This window comes from Sycon ciliatum, chromosome 3, assembly GCF_964019385.1.
Source record: "Sycon ciliatum chromosome 3, ocSycCili1.1, whole genome shotgun sequence".
Taxonomy (NCBI): Eukaryota; Metazoa; Porifera; class Calcarea; order Leucosolenida; family Sycettidae; genus Sycon; species Sycon ciliatum.
In genome coordinates, this window is record NC_088645.1 from 13,715,705 (window position 1) to 13,730,946 (window position 15,242).

Consider the following 15,242-nt stretch of genomic DNA (forward strand, 5'->3'; position numbering starts at 1 on the left):
ACTCTCACTCAACTCTCCGCACAAAGACAAAAGAGGCCCGACCCTGCACTCGTCACATCCTTTTATCCCACACCGTACTCCCTCATACCTGTTCCCGGGTGGGTAGAGAGCACTACTTCTCTGCTCATTCTTATACTGTGACGTCAAACGCAGGGAAGTGACATCCATCGGCAGTAATTATTTACAAGCCCTCACTCTCGGGCTATAACACATGTATATTGTACTGTCATGTGGAGCAGAAAGTGAAAAAAGGACACAGCTGCAGTAGCCTGCTGTAGGCAACAACGAGAGGGAGAGAAAGAGAGTGAGTATGCGGGTGATATACATGTACGCAGAAACAAACTGCACCGATGTGCTAGAAGTTACATGTACACGAGCGGATGGAAAGATGACCTATAGTTCCCACACTCAGACAAACGGTTTTAGAAGAAAAGGCTGCTAAGAAATTGCAGGAAATGGTAGTATCCCCAGTAGAACACTTGTCCGCTATCGTTGCTACTTCAGTACATGAATAAGAGAAAATCTGTGAGTGCACATCCATATCCAGGGTATATGCAGATTTGCGTGCTTCTCTTGCAACGGGCGTATACATGTACATGTATGGCAGGGGCGTGCTCGGCCCCCCAACTAGGGGGGGGGGGGGGGTGCACGGGAGCCGAGGGGAGCCCCCCCGGCAATTTTCTGCAATTTGCAACCTTTCTTGAATTTTAGAGCATATTTGCATACATTACAATTGCAATTACCCAGATTGAAAATTTTTGGGGGGTGCACGTGCCCCCCGTGCCCATCGCCGAGCACGCGCCTGTATGGTGTGTGTGTGTGTGTGTGCGTACGAGTGTGTGTATAATTATGTGTGTGTGTAATCCCAGCAGAAGTTGCTATGGCCTCTGCTATAGCATCGCTATCATCGCCTCTCACAAGCGAAAAGGGACCTTATCCGTTTTTTTGGGCATTTTGAGTTAGCAGCGGATTCTTGTAGCCAGAGAACGTATGAATCAGGTAAAAAAACGAATGAAAATCCATCAACATATAGCAAAGGTACGGACGTTTAAATCAACACTGTTTTCACCAAAACATCGCACATTTTCACGAATAATCTTTGAAATGCGTAAATTGTAATAATTTGGCCATAGAAGCCTTACAGAAGCCTTCGAGTCACCAGCAGAAGGGCTGGAGGATACAGTATACACACACTACTGGGCAGTCGGCATAAGTTTCACTGTGATGGAATTTATAGTGCCAAGCGTGACGTCTGATGGGCCATCACGTCCTTCCGTACCACGCAGGCATGCCGCATTTTAGATCTAACAACAAGAATAATAGAATGTTCTGAGGCATGTAGCTTTGACACAGCACCAGACTCTAGCAATTATCAGGCTCAAAACGTGTGTTGCACGACGCAAGTTTGTCATTCCTCCGGCACAGGCGGACATAGCTCATCCTTGTAAGGGTCTGCCACAAACGGCCGGATATCCTTGAACAGGTACTTCTGGCGTTCTTGTGACAGACCTGCTGGGGGAAACACTTGGGGAAGGCCTGCTGCCCTCACCTGCTCAGGTGTGGTCTTCAACAGCTGCACCTTGGTTTCCATCCCATCCACAAGCTCCATCACTGCCACTGATCCAGGTTCGTCGGATGAGAACCGGAAATGATGCTGCTGGCTGATGTTGGGGACTTTTTTGAAGAGCCGGGCGAGGTACGTATCCCACTCAAACCAGGTCACATTGCCAGGGATCCGTCGATGGATGTTGGAGGTAGCGCTGGAGTCAACCACATCTGCTAACTGCTGCATGCTGAACACGTCAGAGCGACGGCATTTCCTCTTAACCAAGCCAAACATACCGTCGACTAGGCATCTGGTATGGCCGGTTATCATAAACGACAATGTTATACTTCTGTGCAAATTGACAATGCAACGCCATGCAAGGTAAGCTATAACAGACTTATTTTTGTTTTGTCCTGCGCAATTATCTGCATGTAGGTCGCAGTCATACTCATCAGCAACAGACGTGGAAAAATAGTCGTGCAACAAAGAAATTACAGTGTTCGCATTGTGGCTCTTCTTGCCGTCAGGACCGATGGTTTCTGCCTCGCCAATAATGCAGTTCACCTGTTGGCCAACGCCTTCATTACATACACCAAACAAGTGGACTTTCCGAGGCACTTTGAAGTAAAGTGGTCCTACCTGTCTTGCCGTACACGGCAAGCTGACGCTCTGAGCAAAGTCAAACGTGTAGTGGGACTTTGTTAACGGCGGGCGATCAGCAGGAGACATGGCTGAAACTTGCTGAAGCTCAGCGGCAGCATCTGTGGTTCTCTGCCGGTAGCTCTCTCTCTCCCTCTGGGCCCTATGAACATGGTCAGTCAGCTGAGTGCATGCGGTCGTCTTCTGCTCCTCACTCCCAGCCGCCATCACGTTGCGCCGCAAGTCCTCGCACACAGGGCAAACATCCATGCGAGCCGTCATGAACTTAATATGCGGTAATGTCTGGTGCCAGATGGAGCGGAACGTCGACAAGGATACAGACTTCTTACCCTCCTTGTGGCAGCAGTCGCAGAAGTCTGCATGCACGGACTTGTACGTTTGCGATGCTGGAAGGAAGATAGGTGGCGTGTCGTCTCTGCCACGGAGTGGCGCAGGATGTGGAATTCCAAACACTTCCGCGTGCCCAGTGATGTATTCCACGCAGTACTTCACAACAGCAAACTCCAGGGCATTGTGTGGCCGTTTGCCTGTGTTGCCATGCACTAGTGGCACAAGCCCATTCTTCTCCAGGTAGCTTCTGTACCGTTTCAGCCTCTTGCTAGACAGTGCGTACACGTGACAGTCAGTCCTTGGAATTTGTAGGTAAAACGCTCCCTCTTGCGCTTCTCTCCACTCTCAAAAACTGTTTCAGGATGACTCAAAGCTTCAAAAAGGCCCAGGACCACCAGCTCACTCTCGTGCGACTCCATTTCTCTCATGTTCAGGATCGACGTCTCGATGTCAGCTGGGTCAAATTGCTGCAAGCAATTTTTTGAACATCCGCAGTTCTCTTTTTGACGAACAGTGTCATCCTCCTCTGCCCGCGCAACGGTCGCTGCACAAGCTGCTGCGAAGCTAGCCTGCGGAGGTTTGGGCTCTGCCTTTCCGACATACAGCTCTGCTGCTGCGTCGACATCCACTCGCTGCTCAAGAAAGTGTTCACCATCGTCATCGTCATCGCCATCATCGTCGCCGTCGTCAGATTGAACCGAAACATCACTGGCGTCCGACTCCTCTTCATCACCAAAAACTTCAGCCTCATCCTCTTCCAGGAGAGATTTCAGCGCTTCGTTCACGGTGAAACATTTACGATGGCTCATAGCGAAGAGCTACGCCGACCCAAGGACTTAGCAGAAAGCGAAGACGGCAAGACAACTGCACTGAAACTGTGAAAGCAACTTTTTGTCTTTCCGCTCGCGCGTGCGATTCTATTCAGCGGAGGTGTCGACGTGTCACGGTCGATCGATTTTGATCGCCGATCGGTGGTACGTGTGTCGATTTAGCCAGGGTTTTCTTCTACAGGAGCTGTAGGATACTGGCTCTCCAATAGAAAGAATGACTGAGCTCCAAAGAAGTCGCGTATTGCCAAAAAACGAACAGTTTCAAGTTCGATCCGAACGTGACAGCTGAGAATCAGCTGATTCACTTCAAGTGCGGTTTTCTCAAAATCACGTGGTCCCTTTTCGCTTGCGCCGGCTCATTAATTAATGGTCAATGGTGGTGGTGATGGTGGTGGTGGTGGTTAGGCCCCGGTCACACATGCACTTTTTGGCGGTTCCGCCAAAGCGTAACTTACGCTTCCGCCGTTGCCTCGGCAACGGCGGAGGCGTAAGTAACTTAGTTACGCTTTGGCGGAAAGTTTGGATTTCGCTACGCCAAAAAAATGCGAGCGGAGCCTCCGCTTTCGCGGATCCGCTTTGGCGGAACCTGCATGGTGATGGCTTTGGAGTTTGGTGTGCTACTTCTGTACTGAGTTCTGGTGTTGTTTGGTTGCCGTTTGGTATTCAGTTTTCATATTGTTCTTCTTTGCCAATGAACTGTACGTTCTGGAGATCTCGCAAACAATACTGCATCGTTATGAGTGGATAATTGGTGAGGGAATCCGTCTCCCAACTCATTGGTCCCGATCGCGGACGATCTCCAACTCTCTCCTTCTCTCTCCAAGCAATACGTCCACCAGAGTATGCAATACTAGGACTGCAACCAGGGAGTAGTAGAGTACTCTGCCACACCCTCACTGCAACTGCAGGCATCCACGCAGTCGCTGGGTCGATGATGGATCATGGAGGAGGCAACGGCACCCTAGCCCTGCTATACAACTATTGAATTTGATATTGATGTACACTAAACAAATATTCAAATACACCCGTGCTGGGCCGCAGTGAATGTGCCCCAAATCCACGAGTGTACTTGACAGGATACATTCAGCAGCCTGTCAGCGATCCACGATAGCTCTACTTGTACAAGCGAAGGTCGCTTCAACTCGGACAAGAAGGAGGCAACGACACCCTGCTATACAACTATTTGAATTTGATATTGATGTAGAACAAACTAGAAATATTCAAATACACCTGTACTGGGCCGCAGTGAATGCGCCCCAAATCCACGAGTGTACTTGACAGGAGACATTCAGCAGCCTGTCAGCGATCCACGATAGCTCTACTTGTACAAGCGAAGGTCGCTTCAACTCGGACAAGAACATCTAAAAAATTCATAGGACGTGCTGCATTTGCATTCTCTCCGCCAAAGCGGAGCGTTGAGGAGCACAGTAGTCTACATGTATGTGTGACCGCTGCATCGTGTGGTCCGCCAAAGCGGCTGCGGTAGTTCCGCTTTCCGCCTCCGCAAAAGCGGTGCAAGCTTTTCATGTGTGACCGCGGCCTTAGCCCTTTCCCAAGGTGCTCGCCCTTTTTGGCCCTTTTTGGAAAAGCCCGTTTCTTTCGCCCTTTATCGCGTTTTTTGGTGAATATCGCCTTTTTTGAGCTCTTTTAGCTGAAAAAGTGCTAAAATCTGTTTGCTCAAGCATGCGATCACAGTTTCCGAGAACTCGATGCCGACGATGGGCCTTGGCACGCCGCTTTTTTGGGAGGCAACAAGTTGGTGAAGCTTGTACCTGGTGTACACAATGCTGTAAAAAGTGGGTTTTTTGAACTTTACTTCCTGTTTTGTCTTTCGTGGACCCATAAATGGAAGAGGGCGTATTCATTTCTCAGCTTGGGTTCATATCTGAACATGTATCATGACTATGCTTCACTGAAAAAAAGAGCACTTTTTGCTTGTTTTCACTGAAAAAAGAGCCCTGTTTCAGCATAATTATTTTGAGGGACGCGAAAAGCATTAAGTGCGAATTAAAAGAGCACCTTTGGGAAAGGGCTAGTGGTGGTGGTGGTGGTGGTGGTGGTGGTGTGTGTGTGTGTGTGTGTGTGTGTGTGTGTGTGTGTGTATGTGTGATGACAGCACACATCGAATATGTACATTGTACAATATACATGTACATGACTGTACATATACAGTGGTGGCCAAAAGTCTTGTCCGCAGGTGGATTTCTCGGTTATATTCAACAAAATGGCTGTACACCTGTCATTTTGTAGAGCAGATACAAAGTCTAGAGGAGAATATTCAAAAATATTTCCCAAAAGTATATTTTCTGTGTCCTTATCCCTAAGTATGGCAATGTGCGGCCGGACATCACTTTTGGCCAATATTGCACAATTTACAATACGCGGGGTAGAGTCAACTATTTCTCATCTAAACTGTTCTAATCCCTACAGAAACTAAGGCCAGTCTCTCTGGAGTCAGCCTGTACCAATTTACTGGGCCTCCTTTGTTCTTGATCATAGCCGCCATGTGGCGCGGCATCGATTCGACGAGGCAGCGGCAGATATCCAGTGAAATCGAATATCATGCCTGCTAGCACTCAGTGAAGAGCTCACCATCATTTTTTGCCCTCCTGCTGCCCTGGCGGTGCTGGCTGAGCATTTCCCATAGATTCTCGATTGGATTCAAATCTGGTGACTGTGGTGGCCACTCCATCACCGTCAAGTCTTGCGTCGCGCGCCATGCTTTGGTTGCCTTGGCTGTATGTTTGGGGTCATTGCCCTGCTGAAAAATAGCCTGTTCATCAGCAAAAAGGTCAGTCATGGTCGGCAGCATGACATTTTGCAAAATGCCGCTGTATTGGTTGGCTGTCATGATGCCCTTGACCTTGAAAAGCCGTCCAACGCGCGTCGCCGACATGCATCCCCATACATGATATCTCCATCTCCATGCTTCACAGTACCACGCAAACAATTCAGGCTGTGTTGTTCTCCAGGCTTCCTGCGAACAAACCTCACTCCATCAGAGGCATGGAAGTTGAATTTTGACTCATCAGTAGGCACCGGCGGATAATGCTAGCATAATAACTAGCATAATGACCCATGTGGGGAAGACCGGCACTGCCCTAGCATAAAGCCTCCAAATGTGACCTTGTCTAGCACAATCGATGTGTGAAACTAGCACTACGAGGTGATTTGTAAAAATTTTACATGGCATATTATTTTACAAATCGAGTAAAATATCACTGTTGAGGACGATTGCATTCTTCCCATGAAGTGTTTTTGTTAGTTCGACAGACAAGTGAGTTGCCATTGTAATGTAGTTTGTAAGCATCAGCAGCGTTTAGCGGAATTGTTTTCTTCCACGGCCTTGTGAGATGTCAATCATGGATCGAAATTCGTGAATTTGTGGTCAATGAGGTAAAATATCCCTCAATGGATGCTTGAAGGACGTCCAAGAGCCAGCGAGCATATTCTACGGCAGGTGGAAACCCTAGGCTGGTCACCGATGCCAGCATTGAGTCTGTCACACCGTCAAAGTAGCAGGGCTGAAGAAGAGATTAGCCAAAAAGGTGAAGGTCAGAAACTGCAATTTTGACAAAAGGTGTCTTTCACTCACCTTTCATGAAAGGTGATTCAAATCCAAGTCCGAAGCTGCTGATGCTTATGGCATACAGGTTAATAGTTAGCTGTTCAGTAGAGCTGCGTATGAAACTCAGCTTGTGTTCTGTCGCGCACACACATTGGTGCAGAAGACTGTATCATTGTTCACAAGACTGTTGTTATACTTGAAGACTGAGTAGCACCGACTCTTTCTGTTCTAAATACTACTAAAGAAAACTCTCTCAATGCATTACAGCGCAGCCAAACAAAAGGTACCGCAAAAACCTTATGCCGCACGCACAAGAACACAACACCCAAAAAAGCTACACGGTGCAAAGCTGGCTCAGCGAAACTGACTCGAGCGGAACCTAAATCGGAGCTCGTCGACCAAATACATTATTACATGAGGCATCGAGGTGCAACCAAGCTGAGCGCATACATGGATAGCGATATTACCAAGAGCTAAGGTCAACACAGAGAACAGGCAGTATGACCGCAATGGCCTCGATCACAGCTAGAGGACGAGAAAGCAGACCGCAACTGAACATCTCCCCCTTCACTCACGAATGGTGAGTACGAGGTAACCGCAGTAATGTGCTATGAAAGCGAGCAAACTAGAACCTACAGGTATTGATCAGAACCGTCTCGAACAAACTAAGAGAAGTAGATAGAGAAAAACAAAACAAGACAAGTGTCACACTCATGCAGTTTACATAGCTATTGCAAACATTGCTCGAGAGTCACACTGCGATACTTAGCTGAGATAGCGTTACCGGCCGATGTCACCAGGCTGCTCAATTATCCGCCATATCGAGGATTGGAATGAGCCGGTGAATGGATCGGCGGTAGGTCTTGCCACGCATGCAGACGTCAACTACTCTGACGCAGCCATCAGGGCCGGGGAACGTGTTGCACACTCTGCCCATGGGCCACTTGCCGCGCGGCGTGTCAGGCTCCATGCATAGTACGACGTCTCCAACTTCCACATTCTTCTGCGTCCGGCGCCACTTCTTGCGAGCGTTGAGCAATGGCACGAACTCCGTGAGCCACCGTGTCCACACTTCCTTCAGGAGCTGTTGAACTAAGACGTAGCGCTCTCGGGGGTGTACCCGGTCCCTTGCATCTGCGGCAAGCTCAATAGGCAGTGGAGGGCTGCATCGTCCAGCAAGGAAATGCTGTGGTGTGAGGGCTTCCGGATCCTCGGGGTCTGCAGACAGTGGCATCAGCGGGCGGGAGTTGATTAGCTCTTCGGCAATGACAAACGCTGTGTGCAGCTCCTCATCGGTGATGTCAGCTTTGGCAAGAGTCGAGTATAGGGCTCTCTTTGCGGCCTTGATCATTACTTCGAATGCACCACCAAAGTGTGGCGCGCGAGGAGGGTTGAACCGCCACCTCACTCGGTTGTCCGCCAGGCTTCGGGCAATCTCGCGGCGGTCAAGCTGCTCAACTGCCTCTCGCAACTCACGGGCTGCTGCTGAGAAATTCGTACCGTTGTCTGTCACTATCTGCTGGGGCGTGCCGCGCCGCTTGGTGAACCGGGTCAGAGCCAAGAGGAAACCATCGGTATCCAGAGAGTATACCAACTCCAGGTGGCAGGCTCTCGTTTCCAGGCAGGTAAACAGGCATAGGTAGCGCTTTGCCTGGGCTCTGCCCCGCCCTTGCTTGGTCTGAAATGGGCCCGCAAAGTCGATGCCACATGAAGTGAATACCTGCAGGGACCCAGCCGTACGGATGTCGGGTAGCTGACCCATAATCTGGGATGCTGGTGGCCTCCACTGTCGCCGGCATCGAACACAAGCTTGGCGCACAGCTTTCGTTACTGACAGACCGTTGACTATCCAGAACCTCTCGCGCAACTTGGCCAGGAGGTGCTGAGGACCAGCGGCATGCTTGCAGATTCGGTCCTGCTGCTCAACAATCAACCTAGTGACAGTGTGCTTAGCGGGCAGAATGACTGGCTGACGCAACCGATAGGGCAGATGGCTGGATGCTTTCAGTCGACCTCCCACCACCAAGAGCTGCTTCCGCGACGAGTCGAGCTCTGGTCCTAGTGCAGCAAGTGGGTCTTGCTTTTGCACTGGCTTGCCGGCTGCTAACTGATGCCTTGTGGAACCATATACATCAATCTGTGCTTGTAGTACCCAGTGGTCCTCAGCTGCCTGTAGCTCTGACGCTGCTAACTCTGGCACTGCAAGCACTGATGTGGCTGTTGTCACCTGCAACAGTGCAATGACCTCGTTGATCTCTCCGTTCTCTCCGTGGGGATGGCCTTCCCCCTTCGTGGCAACGCGGCGTCTGCAGTTGCAGATAAAGCGTTGGCACCACGCTGTTATGCGAGCCAACTGCTGCCATCTTGAATACTGCTCCGGTTGGAGTCGTTCCACCACGGCGGGACTTGTGAAACCCTTCTCAGCCATGAACGTTGATTCTCGTTGAACCTCGCCAGGGAGGTCCACTGTTTGGACAGGCTGCGGTTGTTGTGGCCAAGTGTCTGCGCTCTTGGCTAGGAACTTGGGACCATGCCACCATTCTTGATCACTAGCCAATGCCTCCGCTGCTAGCCCACGCGTACCCTTGTCGGCCGGATTCTGTTTTCCGGGAACATGTCGCCACTGGGACGGCTTGGTGGCACGTTGCAGCTCGGACACGCGGTTGCCAATGTCCACCTTGAATCGACGGCTGTGCGACCGGATCCATCCCAGAACATTCATCGAGTCGGTCCAGAAGGTGTGTTCGGAAATTGGCACATCCAAAGCATCACCGACTTCGCTGCTGATCCTCAGTCCGAGCACTGCTCCACGAAGCTCCAGCTGTGGAATGGTCTGACGACGGGTCGGCGCTGTCTTGGCCTTGGCCATGGCGAGTGTCACTCGCACCGCACCCGAGCTATCTTCAGCTCGAACGTAGGTGGCTGCTGCAATAGCGCGGTCGGACGCGTCCGTGAAGGTATGGATGGATACGGAGGATGCTGCTGATGCCTTGAAGCTGCGCGGCGCTGCTATCGCTGCTAGGGCTGGCAGTTCGCCAAACCACGCCTTCCACTTAGTGGCTACTGTTGACGGGAGCTCATCATCCCAAGACAGGCCGAGAAGCCACGTATCCTGCAGTAGGACGCGCGCTCGGATGATGAATGGCGAAATCTGGCCACGTGGGTCGAAAGCTGTCGCGACACCACTGAGCACGGATCGTCTAGTGAGTTTTGAAAGCTGAGGTTGCTGGAAGCGGAAGGTGAAGGTGTCCTGCTTTGCTGACCAGGTTACTCCCAGTGTCTTCGTTGTTGGCAGGGTGCAGTGCACATGGTCGCCGACGTTGACCACTGTGGATGCTGCGCGATCTGCTACCGGAACGCTTTCCACGACCTCTGCGCTATTAGACAACCACTTGCGTAAGTGGAATCCACCGTGAGCTAGGATCTCCTGACAGTGCAAGCGGCTTTTCACAGCGTCCGCGACTGTGGGCCTCGACGCAAGCAGATCATCAATGTAACGGCTGCGCTCCAGAGCTTCTATAGTGTGTGCTGGATACTCAGGGCCAAACCGACGCAACACTTCTTGGACCGCCCTGCCTGCCAGGTACGGAGAGGCCTTGATACCAAACACCACGCGCTGAAACTCATAGACGTGTGCCGGGCCGTCGTCGAACCGCCAGAGGAAACGGTGGTACTTGCGGTCAGATTTCCTGAGCATCACTTGCAAGAACATCTCCGAAATATCAGCTACGAGTGCCACCGGTTCAGAGCAGAAACGAATCAGGACCTTGACGAGGTCTGTCTGAAGTGCCGGGCCACTGTGCATCTCATCATTGATAGAGCGGCCGTCCCATTTGGCTGCGGCGTCGAAAACTATCCGCACCTTGGTCGTCTCTTTGTCATCTCGAACCACTGGGAAGTGGGGGAGAAACCATTGATTGTCACCGTCACCGTCTACCTCTTCACTGGGTACTTCGCGGATGTATCCCTTGGCGAGATGACTCTGCATAACGTCATGGTACCGTTGCCGTACACTCGGACGGCGGCTTAGCGAGTGCTCCAGGCTGCGCAGTCGCTGTGCGGCTTGCGGACGATTTGAGGAAACGTGAGGCTCCATCTCAATCCACGGAACGCCCAGCTCCACTCTGCCACTGGCAAACTGCGCCGTGGCAGTTGTACGCTCTTCGACTTGCCTATCGTCTGCTGATGGCATGCTGTCGTAACTGGGTGGCCTCGTGCCAGCTGACTCCATCTCAAGGTGATTTCTGACGAGTACCTCGAGGCTCATCTCTTCTGAGGTCGGCGTGACAACTGCTGAAAAACTGGCCGGGCTCGACTCAGCTCTCCCTGGGCTCAGACATACCCAGCCTAGTGGAGTGTGCCGGGCAATTACATGGCTGGGGTGCTGTGTGGTAATCTCTTCCAGCACAGTATGAAGCTGGATTGCATTGAGGCCGATCAGCACGTCAATCTGCCCACTGCACAGAGCTGGAAATGGTATGTCCTTGAGGTCCTCCCAGGCATGCTTGGTTGTACTCCAGTCAACAGGTTTGACACTAGGGCACACCGATGGCATGGCCCAAGCACGGAACTCAGATGCCGCTGAGCCGTCAACTGCCTCAACGGAGATAGTCACATGTTCAAACACTCCGCTCACTACCTCACCACTCAAGACCGATGCGGTTAGTGGCTCACGTGGGCCGTCTGCTCCGACTGCTGAGGCAATGTGCTGCCGAACGTAGCTGGTTGAAGATGCCGGGTCTAAGAGTGCCGTCCCTCTTACACATCTGTCACGGTACTTGACAAGAACCGGCGCAGTCATAAATGACAATGGTGCAGAGGTTGTTTCTTGCTGTTCTCCCGACTTCCTGTCAGCCGCTAGAGTTGTGTCAATGGTCATGGTCGTGTGTGCTGTTTCTCGTCGACCACCGTTGGCGTCCGCTGGCGACCACCTTGCCTGATCAGCTCTGCTAAACTCCCTCTTCGATCGGTCTGAGTGTAGCAGTTGATGGTGGCGCCGCTTGCATATGCTGCAGTTGGTCCTGCACTCGTTGGACCAGTGACCACGGGAGAGACAACAGCTGCACACACCTTTGTGCCCGCGCACAAAATCCCACCGCTTATCGACTGTAAGCCTCTGGAAATCAGGGCACTTCGCGAGATGGTGAGGGTCTCCACAGAGGCCGCAAGGCTCTATTGCTGCCGCCAGAGTGTGCTGCATTGACGGCATGTGTCGTCTGGGGGGAACCGGCGGCCGAACTGATTGGCCTGTTGGCTTGCTGGAGCTGGTTGGTTCCTGAGGCGCGAGACGCTCCTCTACACGCGTCATTTTGTGCACGCGTTTCATGACGAACTCTGAGAACGTCTCAGCGTCGCACCGTGTATCGTCGTACTTGTCAAAATATGCCGCCAGCACTGCCCTTGGCACCTTCTGCGTAATCGACAAATACAACTCACGGCCTGGAGTGATGTTGGCCACTTTCATGTTGAGCAACGTGTTTCGCAGTTTCACGGCAAACTGCTTCATTGTTGCCAGGTCTCTCTCGTTTGTAATTCGAGGCCATGCCATGAGCTCTCGCTCCTGTTGCTCTAGGTTGCGGTCCTTCCCACCAAACCATCGATCCAGCTCCTCCATGATGGCAGTGTAGGCGCCTGGACCATCCAGCACGTCTGCAATTAGGTCTGCTGCAGAACCGCCGGCTAATGCCTCCCGAAGGTGAGCCAGCTTGTAGTCCTCAGACATGAGCGGGTTCTCATGGACCAAGTGGAGGAATCGCTGTTTCCACTTTAGGTACGACGGTCTCTGACCGTCAAACTTCGGCAAGTCGAGCGGCTTCAGGGACCTGCCCAGGCAAAGCTGGTAGAACGCATCCGGCCAGTTCGTGCCGCCACCAGGTAACACATTCGCTTGCTGTGGTGCAGGTGCCAACGGCACAAACTCTGCTGCAGCATGGCTCAATGCACTCTTGTCAGCTGTTTGCTTGGCACTCTTCCTGACCCTTGGTGCTGGCACTGGTCTGTCATTCCTGGGCTGGGCCTGTGCAGAGGTGGCTGTGGGAGTAGGCTGGTTGCTGGCAGCAGGTGAGTTGTAACGCAATAGGCTAGCTCTGTGCCTATGGGCTGGTCTTTGGTTCATACTACTATGTGCTGTTGTCACATGGCTAGTACCACTGCTTGCTGCTACATGTACACTCTGGCTAGTAGTACTAGTAGTACTACTAGTAGCTGCCAAACAGGGCTGGACTGTCCCACTAGCACTCACACCAGTCAGACTCAGAGGCTGCACTTGAGTGTTCTGCTGCAACACTGACCTGTCACTTGCATGCACTCTGGAGTCAGGAGCGCGTGTGCTGAAAACACCAGAAACCGTGACTAGAGAGGTTTTGCAGAGCGAACGTTCGCAATGATTTTCGCGTTCCGGGTTGCGAAAACTATTGCGAACGTTCGCGCGAAATTTGTGTTTTGCATGTTTTTCGCTCCCAGGAATTTTCGCGTGCACTCGCTTGTTTGAGAAGTGGTCTTCATCCGATTATTTTGTTGTTGCGAGTGACGGCACCCTGAGTCATGGCCTGAGACGAGAGCTCTTTGACTACCTTGTCCATGGCCGGAGACTCACAGACAAACGGGTTGGCTTGTGCCGTAATCTGGCGCATCAACACCTGAAATTCAAAAAGGCATCGTTGATGTAACCGGCTCTGAGCAGTGAGAAGACGAGCAGGCAGGAGATCGGGGATGGTTCCGGAGATGAAGCAACACGGGCTGCCACAAGTATAGGAAAGCTAGCATGCCGCGGACCAAGCCAAGAGTAGAGATCAAGCACAAACATGAGCGGATTGAGGGTGACTCACCGCGCACGAACAGTCCACAAAGAGCGAACATTACTGCGAACGTTTGCATGTTTCTCGCTCCAAGAAAATTTCGTGTGCACTCGCTTGTTTTTGAGAAGTGTTCTCCATCCGATTATTTGTTTGTTGCGAGTGGCGGCACGCGCACCAGGTACCCTGAGTCACGGTCTGAGACGAGAGCTCTTTGACTACGTTGTCCATGGCCGAAGACCCACAGACAAACGGGCCGGGTTGGCTTGTGCCGTAATCTTGCGCATCAACACCTGAGATTCAAAAAGACATCCGATTGATGTAACCGATTCTGAGCAGTGAGAAGACGAGCAAGCTGCCAAGCAGGAGATCGGAGATGGTTCTGGAGATGAAACAACACAGGCTGCCAAAACTATCGGAAAGCTAGCACTCGCGGACCAAGCCAAGAGTATAGATCCAGCACAAATATGAAGATTGAGGGTCGCTCATCGTCCGTGCATGCACCAGGCTGACCAGCGGTCCACAAAGAGCGAAAATTACTGCGAAAGTTTGTTTCGCGTTTCCTGCAACTTTCGCGTTCAAAACTGCGAACGTTCGCACGAAGTTTCGCTTTTCGTGACGTCAAACGAAAATTCGCGCGAACGTTCGCTCTGCAAAACCTCTCTACTGATGCGTCTGCGTCGCTCCTGTACTGTCTGGCCCTGCTCCTCGTTGGTGGCGGGATCTCTCCGTCGGATCGAACCGTGCTCAGGGCGCTGTTCGGGGAACGGATCCGTGCCGATGCCAAAGGTCTACGACTCCGGACCCCAGGCAAACTGCCACCAAGCCCAGTCGCCTCACCGCCACTGAACTCGTCGGAGGAGGACTGCTCTCCATCCGCCGACTGAGCATGGATCTCCGCGTTGCCAGATGCAGAAACTGCAAATTCTACGTGCGGTTCCTCATACTCAGTACTAGTAGCGCCGGTCAAACTTTCACGTTGTTCTGCTGCCCTGGCTCGCTCCACGGCTAGCCTCTTGTTGGCAAGCTCGATCTCAAGGGCCAGTTCCTGGCGTTTCAACTCCGCGATCCGTTCAGCTGCTTCCAGCTCCATCTCTTGTTCTCGTCGTTCGATCGCGGCCCTCCTGCAGCTCTCTAGGCTGCTGTGATCGTACTCGCTGGCCGACTGTGCGGGCGTCTTCGCCTTGCGTCGGCTCCGAACAGATTCCTGGTCGGAGAGGAATCTGGACGGCCTTTGTCCAAAATTCCGTCTGGCGCTCCGTCTTGGAGCCTCTTCCGCCATCGTGCCCTACTCTGGCACGTTCACGGAATCACTACGGATCTCGCTCTTCGGATCCGGCTCGAAGGACCAGTTTATGTTCTGTCGCGCACACACATTGGTGCAGAAGACTGTATCATTGTTCACAAGACTGTTGTTATACTTGAAGACTGAGTAGCACCGACTCTTTCTGTTCTAAATACTACTAAAGAAAACTCTCTCAATGCATTACAGCGCAGCCAAACAAAAGGTACCG

At 51.9% G+C, this 15,242-nt stretch overlaps 1 protein-coding gene across 1 annotated transcript; it reads right to left on the reverse strand.

Annotated features, from left to right (window-relative positions):
- Nucleotides 1-7,739: 7,739 nt before the first annotated feature.
- Nucleotides 7,740-15,010, reverse strand: LOC135812873 (uncharacterized). The gene is made up of 3 exons (XM_065326091.1): nucleotides 14,569-15,010; nucleotides 13,907-14,021; nucleotides 7,740-12,984 (listed from the first exon to the last, which is right to left on the reverse strand). Exons 1-3 carry the CDS (start codon nucleotides 15,008-15,010, stop codon nucleotides 7,740-7,742), a joined length of 5,802 nt encoding a protein of 1,933 aa, XP_065182163.1.
- Nucleotides 15,011-15,242: the final 232 nt, after the last annotated feature.